Raw genomic sequence first — 18955 nt, forward strand, 5'->3', positions numbered from 1 at the left:
TTATTTTGTACTCACCTCATCTCATTACCTCTAGCCGCTTTATCTTGTTCTACAGGGTTGCAGGCGAGCTGGAGCCTATCCCAGCTGACTACGGGCGAAAGGCGGGGTACACCCTGGACAAGTCGCCAGGTCATCACAGGGCTGACACATAGGCCAAGTTTACATTAGACCGTATCTGTCTCATTTTCTTCGCGGATGCACTGTCCGTTTACATTAAAACGCCTGGAAACGCCGGGAAACGGGAATCCGCCAGGGTCCACGTATTCAATCCAGATCGTGTCTGATCCGGTGCTGTGTAAACATTGAGAAAACGCGGATACGCTGTGCTGAGCTCTAGCTGGCGTCGTCATTGGACAATGTCACTGTGACATCCACCTTCCTGATTCGCTGGCGTTGGTCATGTGACACAACTGCTGAAAAATGGCGCGGACTTCCGCCTTGTATCACCTTTCATTAAAAAGAGTATAAAAGTATGAAAATACTGTAAATACTGATGCAAATACTGCCCCTTGTGTAGTTATGATGGTCTTTAGACTTGCCATCCTTCCACTTGCAAGTGGTAAGTGACTTGCGCACAGCGGCTCAGTCCCGAATCACTGCTCGTGCGCTTCACTTGCGCGCTCTGTGAGCTGCACAGGGCCGGAGTGCGCACCCTCCAGAGGGCACTCGCTGTTCAGGGCGGAGTGATTTGGAGCGCAGCCACTGAGGAAGAAGCGATGAGCCGCACTGACACATTTCAACTTGCGTGCCGAATTAGTCATGTGATTAGCGTATCCGTGTATTGGGGTTGCTGTGTGCACGCGAATCATGTATTGGCATTGCTGTGTGCACGCTAATCGTTTTTAAAAACGTTAATCTGATGATCCGCTGATACGGTCTAATGTAAACCCCACCATAGACACAGACAACCATTCACACTCACATTCACACCTACGGTCAATTTAGAGTCACCAGTTAACCTAACCTGCAATGTCTTTGGACTGTGGGGGAAACCGGAGCACCCGGAGGAAACCCACACGGACACGGGGAGAACATATGAACTCTGCACAGAAAGGCTCTCACCGGCCATGGGGCTCAAACCCAGACCTTCTTGCTGTGAGGCGACAGCGCTAACCACTACACCACCGTGCCGCCCCCTTATTTTGTACTGTTCCACAGATATGTTATAAATGCATCGCCATGTTGTCTCATTTGTCTTGTCTGCTTTTTGGCCAAAGATTGTGGGAACCGTCTGATTGTGCTGGCCTGTACAGTATTCCTAATGCCTGGTGCATCAGAGTTGTTTGAGTGAAACAATTTGCTTCAAAATGTTCTGAGCACATGAGCTGCGTGAAGCAGTGTTTGTTTACCCTCTTTCTGCGTTGCTGCGGGGGTTGGACACTACTACGGTAATTATGGTAGGCTAGCCTGGTGACGTGTTGACAAGGAAGTTTTTCATGAAAGAGTCCAGAGCATGCTAAGCGTGCTAACGAGTGCTTATGCTGCCAGGAACGTGTAAAAACTCGCGCACTTGCCTCTTCAACAGATTTAAGTAAGTCAAATTGTATGCCGATCGGTTTGTAGGTTGCCTAGCAAGGTTACAGTCCGCAGAACGACGCTGTCACGGCAGCGCTACTTGTACCAGGGATATAAATATGAAAAGTTACCTTCTCCATTCAGTCACATAGTAATACATCAGCTGTTCACTCTTCCCTCGCTATTTATCAGTGACATCAGTATTATCTTTCCCCCTCCACTTTTTTGTAAGACAAATGGAATTAATTTTTTTTTTCATATAAACTTTCAATGAAATAATCTCCAGCCAGGGGCAGCTTCAAGTCTTACTCGCTACGCAGAGCTTCTGTGTCTTGTGCCCAAATGACGTCAGAGCACTGGCGGAAACGATCGAGGGGATTTTTCTGATTGGTTAAAATATTTGCAGTGGCGGCCTCCATGAAATCGTCCATTCTGCATAAACTTGACTTTTGGAGATGGATATCTTAGTTGTGTGAGCTCTTTATTTTCAATTATGCATATGAATCGTTAGTTTATATCATAATCTATCTTCATAACTGTATTTTAAAAATGGGCTTTCTTTTCTTTTTAATATTTTTACTTAAATTACATGTATTTAATTGACATTTGAATTGTCCTCTGAATAAGTGCACTGCCTTTATTACATAGTTAATTACTGTATATGTAAAGAAGATTAAAAATCGAACAAAGATACAGTATTTTACTGACTTTTATATAGGTTATTATGGTTAATTTTTGCACTATTTACCAGAAGGCTTGTGTCCCTCACTGGTATTGAAAATAGCATTAAGTACTAATGCTTTCCAAAGGATTGTGAAGTGAGAAATTTCAGTTACTGTGAACGCAGTGTAACTCAATGTATGATGTTTCAGAGTACAAACTGGGTATAATGCAAAGCTTTCATTTCTGTGTGACAGAAGGGTAATACTGGGTCGATAAAAACACGTGAAAGCATGTGTGCATTGCCTACCTCAGATCCCCTACAACTGTTGTCCTGCTGACTCATCTCTGATCTTTTACATCCGGAAGTAGAAGAAACTACTTTAGCATCACCTTCTTCTGGACCAAATATAAAAAAAAGACAACATACCATGTCATACCTGTATGTACTGAACGTAGAGACCAGTAGCGCCATTATTCATTTTCTCTACCTTGGTTAAAAGTATAGGCAAAATATATTTTATTCCATCTCCCTTCACTTTTACAATCAAGCAAGCAATCTTAAAAACGCAAAGATCAAGTATCTAATAAAAATATGCATACACTAGTGCATCTGAAAATATTAGAATCTCGTAAAAAAATTATTTTTCATAATTTAAATTTAAAAAGGTAAACTTTTGTATGTTCTATATTCATTATATGTAAAGTGAAATATTTCAAGGCTTTTTTTTTTGGTTTGTTTTAATTCTGATGATTATGGCTTATACTATATATATATAGTATATCCAGTGTTTCTCAACCACTGGGCCCATTAGTAGGCTGCGAAGTGCCATCTAGTGGGTCGCAAATTTTTTTCAAGTTTGAAGCCAAATACTAAATAGTTCAGGATGTCGTTCTGTCCCAAATCCGGTAGCTGGTTTGCCAAACACTTTTCAAGTTGAATAAATACATTTGTGGGTAAATTAAGACGAACAAGCCTTTGGTCACATTCCTCCTCTACATTTAACCTGTGCATGCTTGCACTCATGTACGCACACACAAACACACACACACAGATAGAGAGAGCTACATTTGTGGGTAATTCTATGGATCTGTGATGCCTGCTGGAAGAGAAGAGCAGAGAGGATTGAGAATCGAGCGGCTGTGGTTTGTTTACACCTGATACCAAAACTTGTAGCATCCTACCAACAATTGTAAAGACACGTACACTACCGTTCAAAAGTTTGGGGTCACTTTGAAATGTCCTTATTTTTGAAATAAAAGCACTGTTCTTTTCAATGAAGATCGCTTTAAACTAATCAGAAATCCACTCTATACATTGCTAATGTGGTAAATGACTATTCTAGCTGGAAATGTCTGGTTTTTGGTGCAATATCTCCATAGGTGTATAGAGGCCCATTTCCAGCAACTATCACTCCAGTGTTCTAATGGTACAATGTGTTTGCTCATTGCCTCAGAAGGCTAATGGATGATTAGAAAACCCTTGTACAATCATGTTAGCACAGCTGAAAACAGTTGAGCTCTTTAGAGAAGCTATAAAACTGACCTTCCTTTGAGCAGATTGAGTTTCTGGAGCATCACATTTGTGGGGTCGATTAAATGCTCAAAATGGCCAGAAAAATGTCTTGACTATATTTTCTATTCATTTTACAATTTATGGTGGTAAATAAAAGTGTGACTTTTCATGGAAAACACAAAATTGTCTGGGTGACCCCAAACTTTTGAATGGTAGTGTACAAAAAGCCCAGAAACTCCTATTTACCCGGGCAAAAACGATACAGGATTTATCTTGTAGTGCCCTGATCCCCAGATCTTTAACCCAGCCACATAAAAAAAAAGTTGTACTCCTCCATGCTCTTTCAGGTTTTCATCTGTGTGTCCGTGTAGAATGATGTCTGCAGCACCAGGTAGTTTGAGATGTCGGGGAAATCAACAGATGGATAATTTTCCAACTCATAATGAATGAATAACTTTATTTAAACATGATAAGTTGATCAGCAGAGCTGGTGGGGTCGTGCATGTACAGATACAAATAATTACAAATACAAAAGACTAAAAATATACACAATCTTTTAAAAAAAAAACTTAAAATATGTTGATTACCTGTTAATTATCTTCATATTAAGTTAATTAATAGTATGCATAACTATTGTTTTTGTATTTAGTTACGGCTACAACATGATCAAATTTTATTCTACTAATGTCAAATTTAGCTCGTAAACTTTTCTTTCATAGGAAAAAATCCTTCTTTGTTGGTGTAAGGATTTATCCCACTAAGTGGGTTCTATACCTACTTCTTTTGAGTGGACTTCTTGGTTTTAATAACTTGCTTGTTTGCTGAACACAAACATGGCAATAAGTTCTTGTGTTAATTGACCAGAACCCACTTTTGGATCATTAATCCCTTCTGACTGAAAATGCCCTGCATGGTTTGGCTTCTGGCACATCCATACAGTTTTAAATACAATTGCTGGGTTTCACATGACGTCACATCCGCCTCATTAGTTATTTCAAACTTTAGCTGGTGGTCTACCAAAGCTCAGTTGACAAAGCGTTTGTATGGAGAAGGTGCATTGCTCGCATGAAAAATGCCTTACGCTTGCGTTGTTTTTGGTTGTTCAAATCGATTAAACCGTGAAACTGATAAAAGTTTCTTCAGGGTTCCCCACAAACTAATAAAAAATAGGGTGAACAAACACAGGATTTCACAAAAAGACATTGGAAAGGTGGCTTTTGAACCTCTCACTGAAATCGAAGGGAGCCGAGTCAAAGCATGCTCGAGTTTGCAGTGATCACTTGGTGAAAGGTTTGTATCCCTCTCAGCTATGTCCTTAGTGTTTTCCAAAGACTTTTCTTGCTGTGTTGTTATTTTACGGTACTGTTTTTAGCCACGAAGTGCTAAAGTCCCCAGCTGTTTCTTTGTTTACTCCTCACAAAGTCCATATGCATGAAGGTTGCGACAAAATTCTTCCCCAGCCGTACAGTTACAATGCGCCGTGATCACTTCTCCATCTCGTTTAACTAAGATCCAGGTCTTTAAAGGGGTTTCTGATGATCTTTGTGAATGATTTACCTGAGAGATAAGATCCAACACAAGTGAGAATCAAGTGAACTGTTGTTTGTTTACACTTCAACTTGCAGCGCTTTGTTGTAAAGACGCGAACGAAAAGCTTAAAAAAAACCCACACTTACACGGGCAAAAACAATACAGGATTCATTCGGCAGTGACTTGATACCGAGGTTCTTTACCCAGCCACATACAAAACAGTCATAAGCCTCCATACTCTTCCACGCTTTCATCTGTTTTGTGGTGTAGAAGGACGTCTGCAACACCAGGTAGTTCGAGATGTCCGGGAACTCGACTGAAGGGTAGTTTTCAAGATCGTATTACAAATCCTTCTTTCCCAGACTGTAGGGGTCGATTCCATTGCACATAGCAATCTCCTGACTATATCTAAAACGAGCAGTGGCTTCTAGATTACGAGCATACTCTGATAACTTATCGCTAGTTGTTTGCACTATGGCAGCCATTTAGACCACCAGCTATTTCACTTCCGGTAAAACCGCTAAGAAAAGTCACGTGACTGAAACCCAGCAATACCTACAATCTAAAAATGAGTTTTTATTGCATTTATTTAATTCCCATCTGTAACAGGGAGTGATGTTGCATCCCATAAATACACTTTACAATAGATTATTAGATTCTAATAGAATAGATGAGCCAAAATAATAGGGGATCTTTTTTAATGGGTCTCGACTCGGTACAAGTTGAATAGGTGGGCCTCAAAGCAGAAAAGGTTGAGAACCCCTGGTGTACAGTATACACTATATATAAAAGTTCATGAAAATCAGAAGTCCAGTATCTCAAGTTATTAGAATATTTCATTTTGAGTTTGAGTAAAACAGTATAAATTCAGTGTGTCTCTCGGTCTAGTTCAGTACATACAACCACAATCATGGGGAAGCCTGCTGACTTGACAGTTATCCAGAAGACGATCATTGACAGCCTCCAAAAGGAGGGTAAGCCACAGAATGTCATTGCTGAAAAGGTTGGCTGGAAAAGGTGCACAAGCAACAGGGATGACCACAGACCTGAGAGGATTGTCAAGAAAAGTTGATTCAGGCACTTGGGAGAGCTTCTTAAGGAGTGGACTGAGGCTGGTGCCAGTGCATCAAGAGCCACCACACAGACATCTTCAGGAAAGGGACACGGTATTTATACTGTTTTACTCAAACCTGAAATAAAATATTCGAATAATTTAAGAGACTGGACTTCTGATGAGGGCGGCACGGTGGTGTAGTGGTTAGCGCTGTCACCTCACAGCAAGAAGGTCCGGGTTCGAGCCCCGTGGCCGGCGAGGGCCTTTCTGTGTGGAGTTTGCATGTTCTCCCCGTGTCCGTGTGGGTTTCCTCCGGGTGCTCCGGTTTCCCCCACAGTCCAAAGACATGCAGGTTAGGTTAACTGGTGACTCTAAATTGACCGTAGGTGTGAATGTGAGTGTGAATGGTTGTCTGTCTCTATGTGTCAGCCCTGCGATGACCTGGCGACTTGTCCAGGGTGTACCCCGCCTCTTGCCCGTAGTCAGCTGGGATAGGCTCCAGCTTGCCCGTGACCCTCCACAGGATAAGCGGTTACGGATAATGGATGTAATGAATACAAAATATATGAAATTTGACCTTTTTGAAATAAATTACAAAAAAAAAAAAAACTAACTTTCTTACGATATTCCAATATTTTGAGATGCACTAGTATATTTAGAAGCGGGTTGAGGCATTGCCCACATTTCCCATCCTAGACAGCACGCAAACACTGACTCAACATGAGCAAACCAACAACAGCCTGGTCTGCTAACTGGAAAGGTGTTTTGATCATCTGCTACTTTCGTTGAGCAGAAAGTCTGATGTAGCCCATCAGTATCGGCAGCACTGCTTCCTGATGATTTACTGCTATTACCAAGTGATAGTCAGATTCAGCTCAAATTCTCTCCTGTGATAAATCACCATTTCCCTGTACACATTTTGGGATACTGTAGATCTGACAACACATCACATCTAGCAGCAACTGGATGAATGTTACAATTTGTCTGAAGCTAGAAAAAGCAGAATATTAAGAACATGCTTTAACAGTGATCAAAATCAATATCTGCACAGAAGAGAATCCACATTTATTTAAGAACACTTTGCAAGTCACTTACCAGCACTGCTAGCATGTGGATTATGCTTTTCACAATATAACCTAAAGGAAATAAAGATTTTCTCTCTAAATTACAGCTGATTACATCATATTAGTAAAATAGGATTTTGTTTCAGTGAGCTGACAAATATGTCTATTATGAAATTGCTGGTTTCTTACTTGAAGATGCCGATTTGTCGGTCCTCCACAGATTTTGCATGAGCCTCAATGGCACATGGGTAATGGTAAGAGCGTCTACAGGATTTAACCTCACACCCAGCTGTCGCTCCATTAAGCCCACATTTGTAGCATTTCTGAGGAGAGTTAAAACATTAGGAATTCAAGTATAATATATAAACTATATAATATAAAAGATATAAATACAGTATCAGTCAAAAGTTAGGAGGCGTGTCCAAATTCACTTTTTTTTTATTATTAATTAAAAGACACTTCATGTCTTAAAGTAATCATGGATGTCGTTTCTTTATCCTTAGTTGCGCGGTTCTGGACATAAAGCCTAGGTCACGACCGGACGTACGATTTTTTGGCCGTGCGATTTTTGGCGTTTCCCAAATCGCTGCATTTTTTTGTTCATGGAGAAAGACGCACGTTGGCCGTAAGTTTGTCTTGCAACCTGAAAAAAACGTAAGCGCCCGTAGAGTTTGTTTGACATGACAAAGAACCTCTGCGGCCGGTCTGTGGCCAGTCTACGGCTCGAAAATCAGCACGTCACACGCGCGCCCTCTGTGCGTTTCACGCACGCCCTCCGTGCATTTCTTGCGTTTTTTGCACGTAGACCGGCCGTAGGAGCATGTACGGCCGGTTGTGACCGAGGCTTAATATGGCTTACTACAGTCGTGGAATAGGGCTATTTACTGTATTTTTATTATTTCCTATTTAGTGTTTGATCTCAAAACACATTATGAAGGCAAGAAATGAATCCAGCGATTAACTTTTGACGAGGCATCTGTTAATTAAAAAGCATTCCAGGTGACGACCTCATGAAGCTGGTTAAGAGAACGCCAGTAGTGTGCAAAGCGTCATCAAGGTAAACGCTGGCTACTTTGAAGAATCTAAAATATGAAATGTATTTTGTTGAACACTTTTTTTTTTGTTGTTTGTTTGTTTACCAAATAATTCCATATATGGCCCACGTGTTATTTCAGAGTTTTGATGACTTCAGTATTGTTCTACAATGTAGAAACAAGTATGGGGTGCACAAACTTTTGCACTTAGAACCCACTTTTTTATATACATCTATTGTATAGGTCACATATAGGTTATAAACTCTGTTGTGGTTGTTAAACACATGAAGGTAACGAGAGGTAAATTTCAGACAATTTCAATACATCTTTGGTGTGTGTGTGTGTGTGTGTGTGTGTGTGTGTGTGTGTAAGTGAGAGAGAGACGTACTAGTTTTCTTCCTCTTTTGTACTCATCTTCCACATCTTCCACGTCAAAGCCAAACAGGTCATCAAAGGCGGGAGAGTTTTTACAGTAAATCCCAGATGCATATAGCTGAGAGACACACGTACAGAAATGAAAACATCATCGATAAAAAAAGAAACAGGAAACATACTTAGGGCTGTGCTCACAGCTCGCGATACTCGATCATGCACGATTTCCGGGGGTACGATACGATATCATTTACTCACTTGAAAATCGAAAATCCCATATATGACATATTTCATGCATATCTCCCAGTTCTGTAGCAGGTTGTCATCAATTTTCACTTGATTTAAAGCGTTTTTATTTACAAATGGCGCTTCCAGTTACTCAGGGCATGCACACTAGAAATCAGGCGCTCTGCTTCAACGCACTCTGCTACAGACGCTGCAAGCCGCTAATTACGTCCCCCATGTCTCCATGGCCTCGTCTCGAGACTCATTGATTGAATAATTTTGGCGCCAAACGCATTTGCGCCCTCTGCTTACAATACATTAAAGACATCGTTTAACTCGATATATCGCGCGATATATATATATATATATATATATATATATATATATATATATATATATAAATGGTACGATATCGTGAGCAACTGATGGCAAACGAGCACAGCCCTAAACATACTGCACTATTTGCATTATCTCTCAGATTGAGGGAAAAGAAAGACAACATGAACACACAGCACTGTGTAATGCATTTCCAGTGTTCCTCCCATCATCCTGAGTAACTACCTGGATTGAGGTTCTGGTGGTTTAAATGAGGCTACAGGTTGCAGGTTGTTTGCACTTTGGGAATGACAACCCCAATTCCAAAAATGTTGGGACACCGTGTAAAACATAAATAAAAATCAGAATGTGAAGACTTGCAAATCATGGAAATCCTATATTTCATTGAAAATAGTACAAAGATAAGATATCAAATGTTGAAGCTGAGAAATTTTATTGTTTTTTGAAAAAAAAAAGCTTATTTTGAATTTGATATCAGCAACATATTTCAGAAAAGTTGGGACGGGGCAACAAAAGATTGAAAACGTTGTGTAATGCTAAGGAAAAAAAAATAATTTGGTTAATCGGCAACTGTCAGTCCTGCGCGCCTTGGCGCGTGCACCTGAAGGTGAGCCTCGGGCTGCGCGCACGCGCCAAACGAGCTCCAGCACGCACGCCGTAAACAAGGCGCACCTGTCGTCAGTCAGTGAACTAAATGTTGGGCTATTTAAGGACTGCCCCGAGGGTAATGCGGCGCGAAGTATCACGCTATGTTCAGTGCACATTACCGAGCCTTGTTTCCCATATTTGAGCAATTCCAGCGTTATGGACGTGACACTTGAACTCAAAATGGCAACAAATGACCCAGTGCATGTTTTATTGTCTCCCAGTATTTAAACAGGTGTTGCATATTTTAAGGCTGTACCATACTGGAGAAGTGATAGAACAAGAACAATTCCCATAGTACATCTAGGGCATGCCAGAAAATGCCAATAAAAGATGCGTTATGGATGTGACAGAAAAAGTATCACTTTTCTTGGGTGACTGTACATTTTAATCAAACTCTGTGAAATTGTAAACCTAATGTCGAAATGGAGATATCCATTTGATAGAGGGGTCCAAGGTGAATATTAAAAAATCTTTGTTTAAAATATTTTGTATTTCATGCAGAGTTTCGGAAGGAAAAGTCAGCGTTATGGATGTGACGAAATTCTGTTATGGATGTGACGCGTCTGAAATAGACATGGCATATGTTTAGAAAATCAGCAATTTAACCACCATAACCCTTTGAGAAACTCTCTAAATATCAGCTAAAACTATCAAAGTTCTTAAATAATATTTAGGATGGCTATTGTTTTGCTGTTTTGTGGATTTTAGCATACATTTCTGTGGCTTGTGGCAATAATATAGAATTGTACATGATCAAAGTTGATTTTAGCTTGGGGTTTACATTATAAGAAAGAAAGACTGACATATTAAGGCGAAGGGAACAATTCTTGTGACAAATTGGTTCAACTTATTCACATCTGTAAAATACAGGCCTAGGTGAGATCTCTGGGAGTGGTTTTGATGTATTACATGTTGCTTTATTTTTGCATGGTGAGGTTGACATTTACATGGAATTGCCCATTTCTGGTTTTCCTGGTTTCTCGACTCCTGTTCCTGGTTCTAGTTCTTGTCCTCGTTTTGCCTCCAATATCCTGTTCGCGCCTTGATCGACCATTTGCCTGTTTTCCTGTTTATGACCTTGCCTGCCGATTTGGACTGTTTGCTTTGCGTGTGCTTCATACACTTCCTGTATAGATTGTACTGTATTATAATAAACACTTCTACACTTACATCTGCCTCCCTCGTGCACCTGACAGCAACATGACTGGGTATACAGAGGTCTGAAAGTTTCGGGGAATAAAAGGGCACGAGGCAGAGAATAGGAGGGTACAATTAAAAAGGCTGAAGCCCTTCACCGTGAACCACAGGTGAGAAAAATGGAAAACTGGGTTTATCTGAGACACGGTTTCAAGGCATTTGGGGAGGAATTTCCAATCTATTGTAAACAGCAAAAGAGAGTCTGAAGTGATGGCAATCAATACTAAAAATTTTAATAGATCTGCCATATAGTAATGAATCAAAAAGAAATTTGACAGTACAAAACTTTATACATTTTTGATGTTTACAAAATCAAGTAACAGTTACAATAACTTGATTTGCTAAACATCAAAAAGATATAAGATTTGTATAGTCAAATTTCTTTTTGATTCATTATTCAATTTCTGAACAATCTGAGTATTGATCTAATCCTAAAGCTTCTATAAAACAGTATCTGTAGTGAGATCAGGTAGTGAACTTGATTCAGGTTTTTTTACATGTTCTATCTTCCCCTTTATCCTTCTTTTCTTTGAAAGGAACCGCTCTGTTACCTTTTGCACAAGTCTATTCACTTCAGAGGGTGGCATCGTGGTTAGCACTGTTGCCTCACAGCAAGAAGGTTCTGGGTTCGAGCCCCGGGGCCGGCGAGGGCCTTTCTGTGCGGAGTTTGCATGTTCTCCCCGTGTCCACGTGGGTTTCCTCCGGGTGCTCCGGTTTCCCCCACAGTCCAAAGACATGCAGGTTAGGTTAACTGGTGACTCTAAATTGAGCGTAGGTGTGAATGTGAGTGTGAATGGTTGTCTGTGTCTATGTGTCAGCCCTGTGATGACCTGGCGACTTGTCCAGGGTGTACCCTGCCTTTCGCCCGTAGTCAGCTGGGATAGGCTCCAGCTTGCCTGCAACCCTGCACAGGATAAGCAGTTACAGTTAAATGATGGATGGATAATTCACTGTCATTTTAGACACAAACGATTCAATTTTGATGCTTTTTCTTTTTAAGACCATGCGGTGTTTAGCAAATGGGGTAACCTTTAATGTGGCAAACAAATACAATGAGAAATGCAACTTGGCAAAACAACGTGACAAACAAATGCAAGTTTTATCAGAATTTTGACTGATGTATGCATTGGAAAATGAAATTAATCGATCATTCACGCCTATGCAAGATGAGTTTTGTTAAAGGGATAGTTCGGGATTTTTGACATGAACCTGTATGGCATCCCCATCAATAGTGTCATGCAAACACACTGACTTACCCCTGACAGCATCCTGTGAGTCCAGTTCTTGTCCAGTTTTGGTCCAGACGAAAGTAGTCCGGCAAGTTTGTTGGGGTTACGAAAGTAAAAAGTTTTTCGTCTCAAAACAGTACGTGTTCAAAAGAGTGATATATTTGCATCACAAAACCGTTGCCAAATAAAAAGTCAGACCTCGAAATCGCTTGGCACTATTTTCTCTCCCTCGGTATCACTGCGCGCTGTCATGTTGACATCTGCGCAGGAATCAACACCTTTCCCATTGTTTGGCAGTGATTAGGAGTTCAGATCAGCGGCGCTAACAAGCTAATTTGAGAGCAAGAACAGCGACAAATTTATCACCTTCTATAACCTATACAATAATATATTTGTGAAAATGGTGCGCACTTGCGACTATCCAGGCTGTAGCAACAAAGATGTGGCTGAATCTCCGCACACATTTCACCGTCGTAGTCAGACAAGTTGTCGCTAACTTTGCTAGCAGTAAACAATGTAGTGATGTGTCGGTCGCGAACGATCCGGTTCAAAGAGCCGGCTCTTTGAAGTGAACGACGGGAGCCGGCTCTTCGGTGGGAGCCGAGTTGGGGAGCCGAATTAGTTTTTTGTCCTTAGGTGCCTCAGAGAGAGAGAGAGAGAGAGAGAGAGACAGAGTACACCCTGGACAAGTCGCCAGGTCATCACAGGGCTGACACATAGACACAGACAACCATTCACACTCACATTCACACCTACGGTCAATTTAGAGTCACCAGTTAACCTAACCTGCATGTCTTTGGACTGTGGGGGAAACCGGAGCACCCGGAGGATACCCACGCGGACACGGGGAGAACATGCAAACTCCGCACAGAAAGGCCCCCATCAGCCGCTGGGCTCGAACTAGGGCTGTGCGATATATAGAATATACTCGAAGACATGATCCCAATTAGCATAGTGGAAAAAACAGGCTTCCAAAAATTACTAAAAACACACTCGATCCCAAATATGAGTTGCCTGGTCACAGACATTTTACAGAGAAGGCAATACCGGAATTATACACATCTGAGAGGCAAAAACTGGCCCATCATCTGCAAAATGCGACGTATTTCTCCTCAACTACCAACTTATGGTCCAGTACAACAATGCAGTCACATCGGAGTTTTACTGTCCATTTCATTGACAACTGGGGAGTTAAAAAGTGCGTGCCTTCAGATGAGCTTTTTCCCCTAAAGACCACATGGCTGAGTTCCTTTCAGAAGGCTTGCAAGAAGTACTCAAGGCATGGGACTTGCCCGAAGCACGTCAAGTCTGCCTGACTACCGACAATGGCGCAAACATAGTAAAAGCTGCCAGGCTGAATGACTGGGTACGACTGCAGTGCTTTGGACATCGGCTGCATCTGGCTATTGGTGAGTTTATATAATGAAATTTCAAACAATTTTCTATTAGCCTGAGAGTATTGTTACATGAGCCTACAATTCATAGATAAATTAATTCAATGGGATCAATTGACATTGTATCAAAAAGAGTTTATAATATTTTGCTGTAATTTATTGCAATGGTCTACATACTGTATAGCCTAATGAATATACTGTCTAAATTAGTTATATGTGTAAAATGTTTTTAGTTTATTTAGTCTACCGTGCTGTGGCAGTTTGCAAAAAAGTTGTGAGCGCTTTTTCTTTCAGTGGGAAGATATGGCCACTGTACAGCGAAATCTAAATCTGCCTCCACATCAAGTAGTAAGTGAGTCTCCTACGTGATGGGGATCCCGTCAGAAGATGATTGAACGCATACTGGAGCAGGAGCGAGCCATTTCTCAAGTGCTGGCTGCTGACAAGAAGACTCTGCATCTTGTTCTGACATGGCAAGACATGGATGTGCTTGAATCAGTAAACAAAGCTCTGAAACCCCTTGTAGGGTTTACAGATGCTCTTTCACAGTGTCATTTGTCAAGCCTGTGCTTCATCTCTTTCACTCCAGCATCTTGGCAGATCAAGAGGGTGATACTGCCCTTACCAAGTCCATCAGAACCACAATCCTGGACTATCTCAGGGAGAAGTTTGATGATGCTGCCACCAACGATTTGCTGGACATGGCAGGCCTACTGGACTCCAGATTTAAAACGGCCTACGTCGATGAGGACCGCGTGGAGGTCATCAAGTCTCGTGCTGTAGAAGAAATGGAGTCACTGTCTGCCACTGCCACAGCAGAGGGAGTCGCTCAGCCAGGTGAGCCATCAGTAGCAGAGCCAGATGCATCAGAGCCAGAGCCCCCTAAAAAGAAGTCCCTAGGGAGCTTCTTTAAAAAGGCAAGCGCATCCTCTACTACAACTTCAAGCAAGGACCAGCTGGCAACAGATATGTCTACCGACTTGCAGACTGTTGATGCGGACAGTGAATCAGATCCATTGGTATGGTGGGAGGACCATGAACAAATGTTCCCAAATTTAAGACATTTGGCAAAGAAGTACCTGTGTGTGCCGGCAACCAGTTCTCCATCTGAAAGAGTGTTTAGTAGTACCAGTGGGTAGGCTTGTGTTCTTAGCACAAAACCTAAAAAGAGCACATTCACACCCCACATATTAACCCCTCTCACACCATATTCCCTGATCAATATGCAGAGATCACCTCTCCCTCTCTCGAGACTGTACACAAGGTTAAATGTGTGCTGTTAGTGTAAAGATGTACAGCACAACAGGTGGTCAAGCACATTTTCTCTCTTTCACTCTCACAAATTTACATGTCACAATTTGCCTGCCTCTAACTGCTTTGTGTTCGTTTTGGTTCTTCTGTCCTGAGCCAGAAAACATTCAGTTCAAAAGTGTGCAAAGAGAAAAATTATGTTTTGCAGATCTCTCTCTTCTCTCTCTCTCAATCTCTCTCTCTATTGTGAATGTTCCAGTAGTTCTCAGTAGTCAGGTTAATAGCTTGGAGATCTACCTCTATTTTTTTAAATAATTTAATGAAAGAGCACTTTTCTTATTGAGGCTAAATGTCTTTCTCAGTGTTGAGCTTGCACTTTATTGATTCGAGCTCTGAGCAGCTCTGTATTGTATTGCCCCTTTGTTGCAATTTTCAAGATTGTTTTTGCAGTTTGTGCTACATCTTTGTTGAATAAAAATAGTCTTATTTCAACTCAATTGTGATTAATCACTAACATAAAAATTTAAAATTTGTTGAAAACCACCTGTAAAGTTAACCAAGAATGTTATTTAATCTGCAGGGATTGTAGTGAAAACAGTAAAGAGTAAAAGTTAGATTTCATGGGGTCGTTTAGAGGAGATTTCAATATATCGAGATATATATTGTATATCGTGAAATGGAGAAAATGTATCAGGATATTCATTTTTTCCCATATCGCACAGCCCTAGCTTGAACCCAGGACCTTCTTGCTGTGAGGCAACAGTGCTAACCACTACACCACCGTGCCACCCTGATTAACAAAATGTGATTGATGAAAATACTTAGAAAGTGGGACTTTTGATAGAATCTACGGCCAGTCATTTTGCCCCACCCCCGCCTTGCGCTCCGTCCGGTGCGGTAGTGATGTCCCGTTGCTTGCGCGCCGCAGCAGAGACCCGCTCGACCTTCAGCCGGTACAGTCGCTGTTCTTTTACCACCGCCGTTATTCTCATCTTTCCGGTGTGTTCTTGATTTTTCCATTGTGTCCTATTTCGCCGTATCAAATACCCAAAATGTATCATATTATTCATATTTAAGTGAATAATCAATTCAGTCATCATAACTTGGCATTTTTAACCCAAGCAATCAAAAAGAGGAAATGTATTCAATATTTTCACTCATCTGTGAAGGAGGAGCTTTAATTCTTCATGATGTAGTTATTTTATATGTAAATCAATTTTACAAAAGCATTTGAATTGTAATCAAAAACATTTTCCACAGCAGAGGACAGATAAAGCAAGATGCTATTCTTATTAAACACGACAAAAGAAACATTGAGTGTTAGGTAAATGCAAAAAAAAAAAGTAAAATTTGAAAATTTTTTTTTTGACCATAATGTCCCAAATGAGAGACCAGTTTCTGAGACGGACCCATATCAAGGAGGTAATAAAAGGAAAATAATTAAAAAAAAAAAAAAAGTCAGGAGATACTTTTCTTGAGCCAAGTTTGATCGCGATGGGAGTGGTAACATGTCTGTGAAGATTCTCAGTCATCCAGGTCATAGTAAACTGTGGGTGGTAAAAGAGAACAACTGGACTTGCTTGAAGATTCTTGAAGATGATGTTTCACCTCTCATTCGAAAGGCTTCTTCAGTTCTGTCGGACTAATAGGGAGTATCAGGTATTTATCCTCTCACGGATGAAAAGCAATCCTAAGGTGTCGTTGAGCCATCCTGTTGGTGTGGGTCACTGGGGGCTGGGTGTGAACGGCCTAGAGAGTTGTTGGGGTGATCAATGGATTGTTGTTGGTTCTCTCTGTCCTCCTGTGAGTCACTGAAAACAGCTGGGTTTTGGTGTGCATTCAGTTGTCTGGTGCCCCTTTTCTACCAAAGCAGTTCCAGGACTGGTTCGGGGCCAGTGCTTAGTTTGGAACTGGGTTTTCTGTTTCCACTGACAAAGAACTGGCTCTGGGGCCAGAAAAACCGGTTCCAGGCTAGCACCAACTCTCTGCTGGGCCAGAAGAAAGAACCGCTTACATCAGCGGGGGGGGGGGGGGGGGGGGGCGGAGTTAAGACCAACAACAATAACAAGACCGTGAAAGATTGCCATTTTTAAGCGACGAGAAGCAGCAGCTGTACAAACGCGAAGTCATCCATTATTGTTGTTGTTGCCGCTGCTGCTTCTTCTGTGTTGTTTTTGCTTCGATATTCGCGCCAAGGTTTATGTAAACGTAGCACCGTAACTGACATATACAGCGACGTAATGACGTATACAGCGACGTAATGACGTGGCTCTGCTTAGCACCACGAGCTATGGAAAAGCAAACTGGTTCTCAGCTGGCTCGCAAGTTGAACGAGTTGTGAACCAGCACCGGCTCCGAACCAGCCCTGGAACTGATTTGGTGGAAAAGGGGTATGGGAAGTGTGCCAAGGACTGCATTGTAGGTGACTGATAAATGATGTCTTAGACCACCACCTCTGTTCAGTGATGGCCGTTCCAGGTTGACAAAAATGGCTTCTTTAACTCCTCGCTCATACCAACGATCCTCTCTGGCTAGAATGCGTATGTTGCAATCCTGAAATGAGTGTCCTTTGTTGTTAAGATGAAGATAGGCAGCAGAGTCCTGACCTTAGGAACTGGCTCTCCTGTGTTGAGCCATGCGCCTGTGAAGCGGTTGCTTTGTTTCCCCAATATACGAGTCCGTGCATTCCTCACTGCACTGAACTGCATACGCTACGCTGAACTGTTTGTGTCTGGCTATTCTGTCTTTAGGGTGGACCAGTTTCTGCTTCAGGGTGTTACTGGGTCTGAAGTGTTGTGTTTGTAGAAGATCCTCCTGAGTTTCTCAGACAGACCAGAAATGTAGGGAATGACAACGTTCTTGCGTTTGTTCCTGTTATCCTCCTTGTCCGTTGATCATCCCAAAGACACTCTAGGCCGTTCACACGCAGCCCCCAGTGATCCACACCAACAGGATGGCTCAACGACACCTTAGGATTGCTGTTCATCCATGAGAGAATAAATACCTGATACTCCCTATTAGTCCAACAGAACTGAAGAAGCCTTTTGGATGAGAGGTGAAACATCTTCAAGAATCTTCAAGCAAGTCCAGTTGCTCTCTTTTACCATCCACATGGGAGTGGTAAGATGGCGGCAAGATGACGTCACTCTGACGAGCCAATGAGCGCTGCAGATTTAAGTGGAGCTCAGTGGCATTGCCTTACTCTTTTGTTGTTGTTGTGTAAAGGAAGCGCTTGAGGTTTGGTCACCCTGGGGCACCACATGGCTGTCAGGAAGGTGTAAATTCATATAATTCAGGAATATGATAAACATGCACTTACCAAACAGTCCTGGTGAGCTGCGATGCCCTGCTTACATGACAGAGGGCCTGTGGTTTTAGTCTCCTCCGTTCTCTTACACAGAATACACCGTTTATCTAATGAAGGAGAACCCCGCTCTTCTGGTCGCATCGCAATAACAGACTAAAAACACCTTCTAATATCTCAGAGCACTGACCACACAAACAGCCCGCTTCGGTTTCGGTTTCTCGGCGACAGCGCGCGCATGCGCAACTCCGGACACGGAAGTCAATTCTGTAGCACAGCGGGCTAAAGGCACAACAATCCGTGCGAGTGTCACCGCAAATATTATATTAATTTTAAAAAATAATAAGCTCTCTGATAGTGAGAAAAGACCATGTTTTTTGTTTAAAGCTATATATAATCAAAAATACACAACGAAAACGACCATATCCAAGATGAATCATTTCATTTGAGGACCAAATCTGTGCAGCGAATCCCAGTAACCAATCACAAAGCCGAAATTTAAAATACGTCCCGCCCACCGCTTTTACCTCCCTGTCATCCCATAGTACGAGTGTTTATGGAGTCGCATGAGTGCCATAAAACACTAAAGCGCTACAAGAATATGAAAATAAACGCAGAAATAAGAA

The 18955-nt window shown here is 41.7% G+C and overlaps 1 protein-coding gene across 6 annotated transcripts in view; it reads right to left on the reverse strand.

The window, feature by feature from the left end:
* The window catches only part of phf11 (PHD finger protein 11), a 39982-nt gene extending 21312 nt beyond the window's left edge, over positions 1 to 18670 (reverse strand). For 2 of the 6 annotated variants that reach the window (XM_060929225.1, XM_060929224.1), the window contains exons 1-5: positions 18345 to 18670; positions 8762 to 8866; positions 7529 to 7662; positions 7371 to 7411; positions 2486 to 2574 (exon numbers count right to left, since the gene is read on the reverse strand). In XM_060929225.1, coding sequence (XP_060785208.1) covers positions 2486 to 2574; positions 7371 to 7411; positions 7529 to 7662; positions 8762 to 8866; positions 18345 to 18473 — 498 coding nt within the window. In that variant the 5' untranslated portion in view covers positions 18474 to 18670. The remainder of the gene's footprint in view (positions 1 to 2485; positions 2575 to 7370; positions 7412 to 7528; positions 7663 to 8761; positions 8867 to 18344) is intronic. The other 4 variants (XM_060929222.1, XM_060929221.1, XM_060929220.1 and 1 more) reach the window with 4 other exon arrangements.
* Positions 18671 to 18955: the final 285 nt, after the last annotated feature.

The sequence above is a fragment of the Neoarius graeffei genome, chromosome 9, assembly GCF_027579695.1.
Source record: "Neoarius graeffei isolate fNeoGra1 chromosome 9, fNeoGra1.pri, whole genome shotgun sequence".
NCBI classification, from domain to species: Eukaryota; Metazoa; Chordata; class Actinopteri; order Siluriformes; family Ariidae; genus Neoarius; species Neoarius graeffei.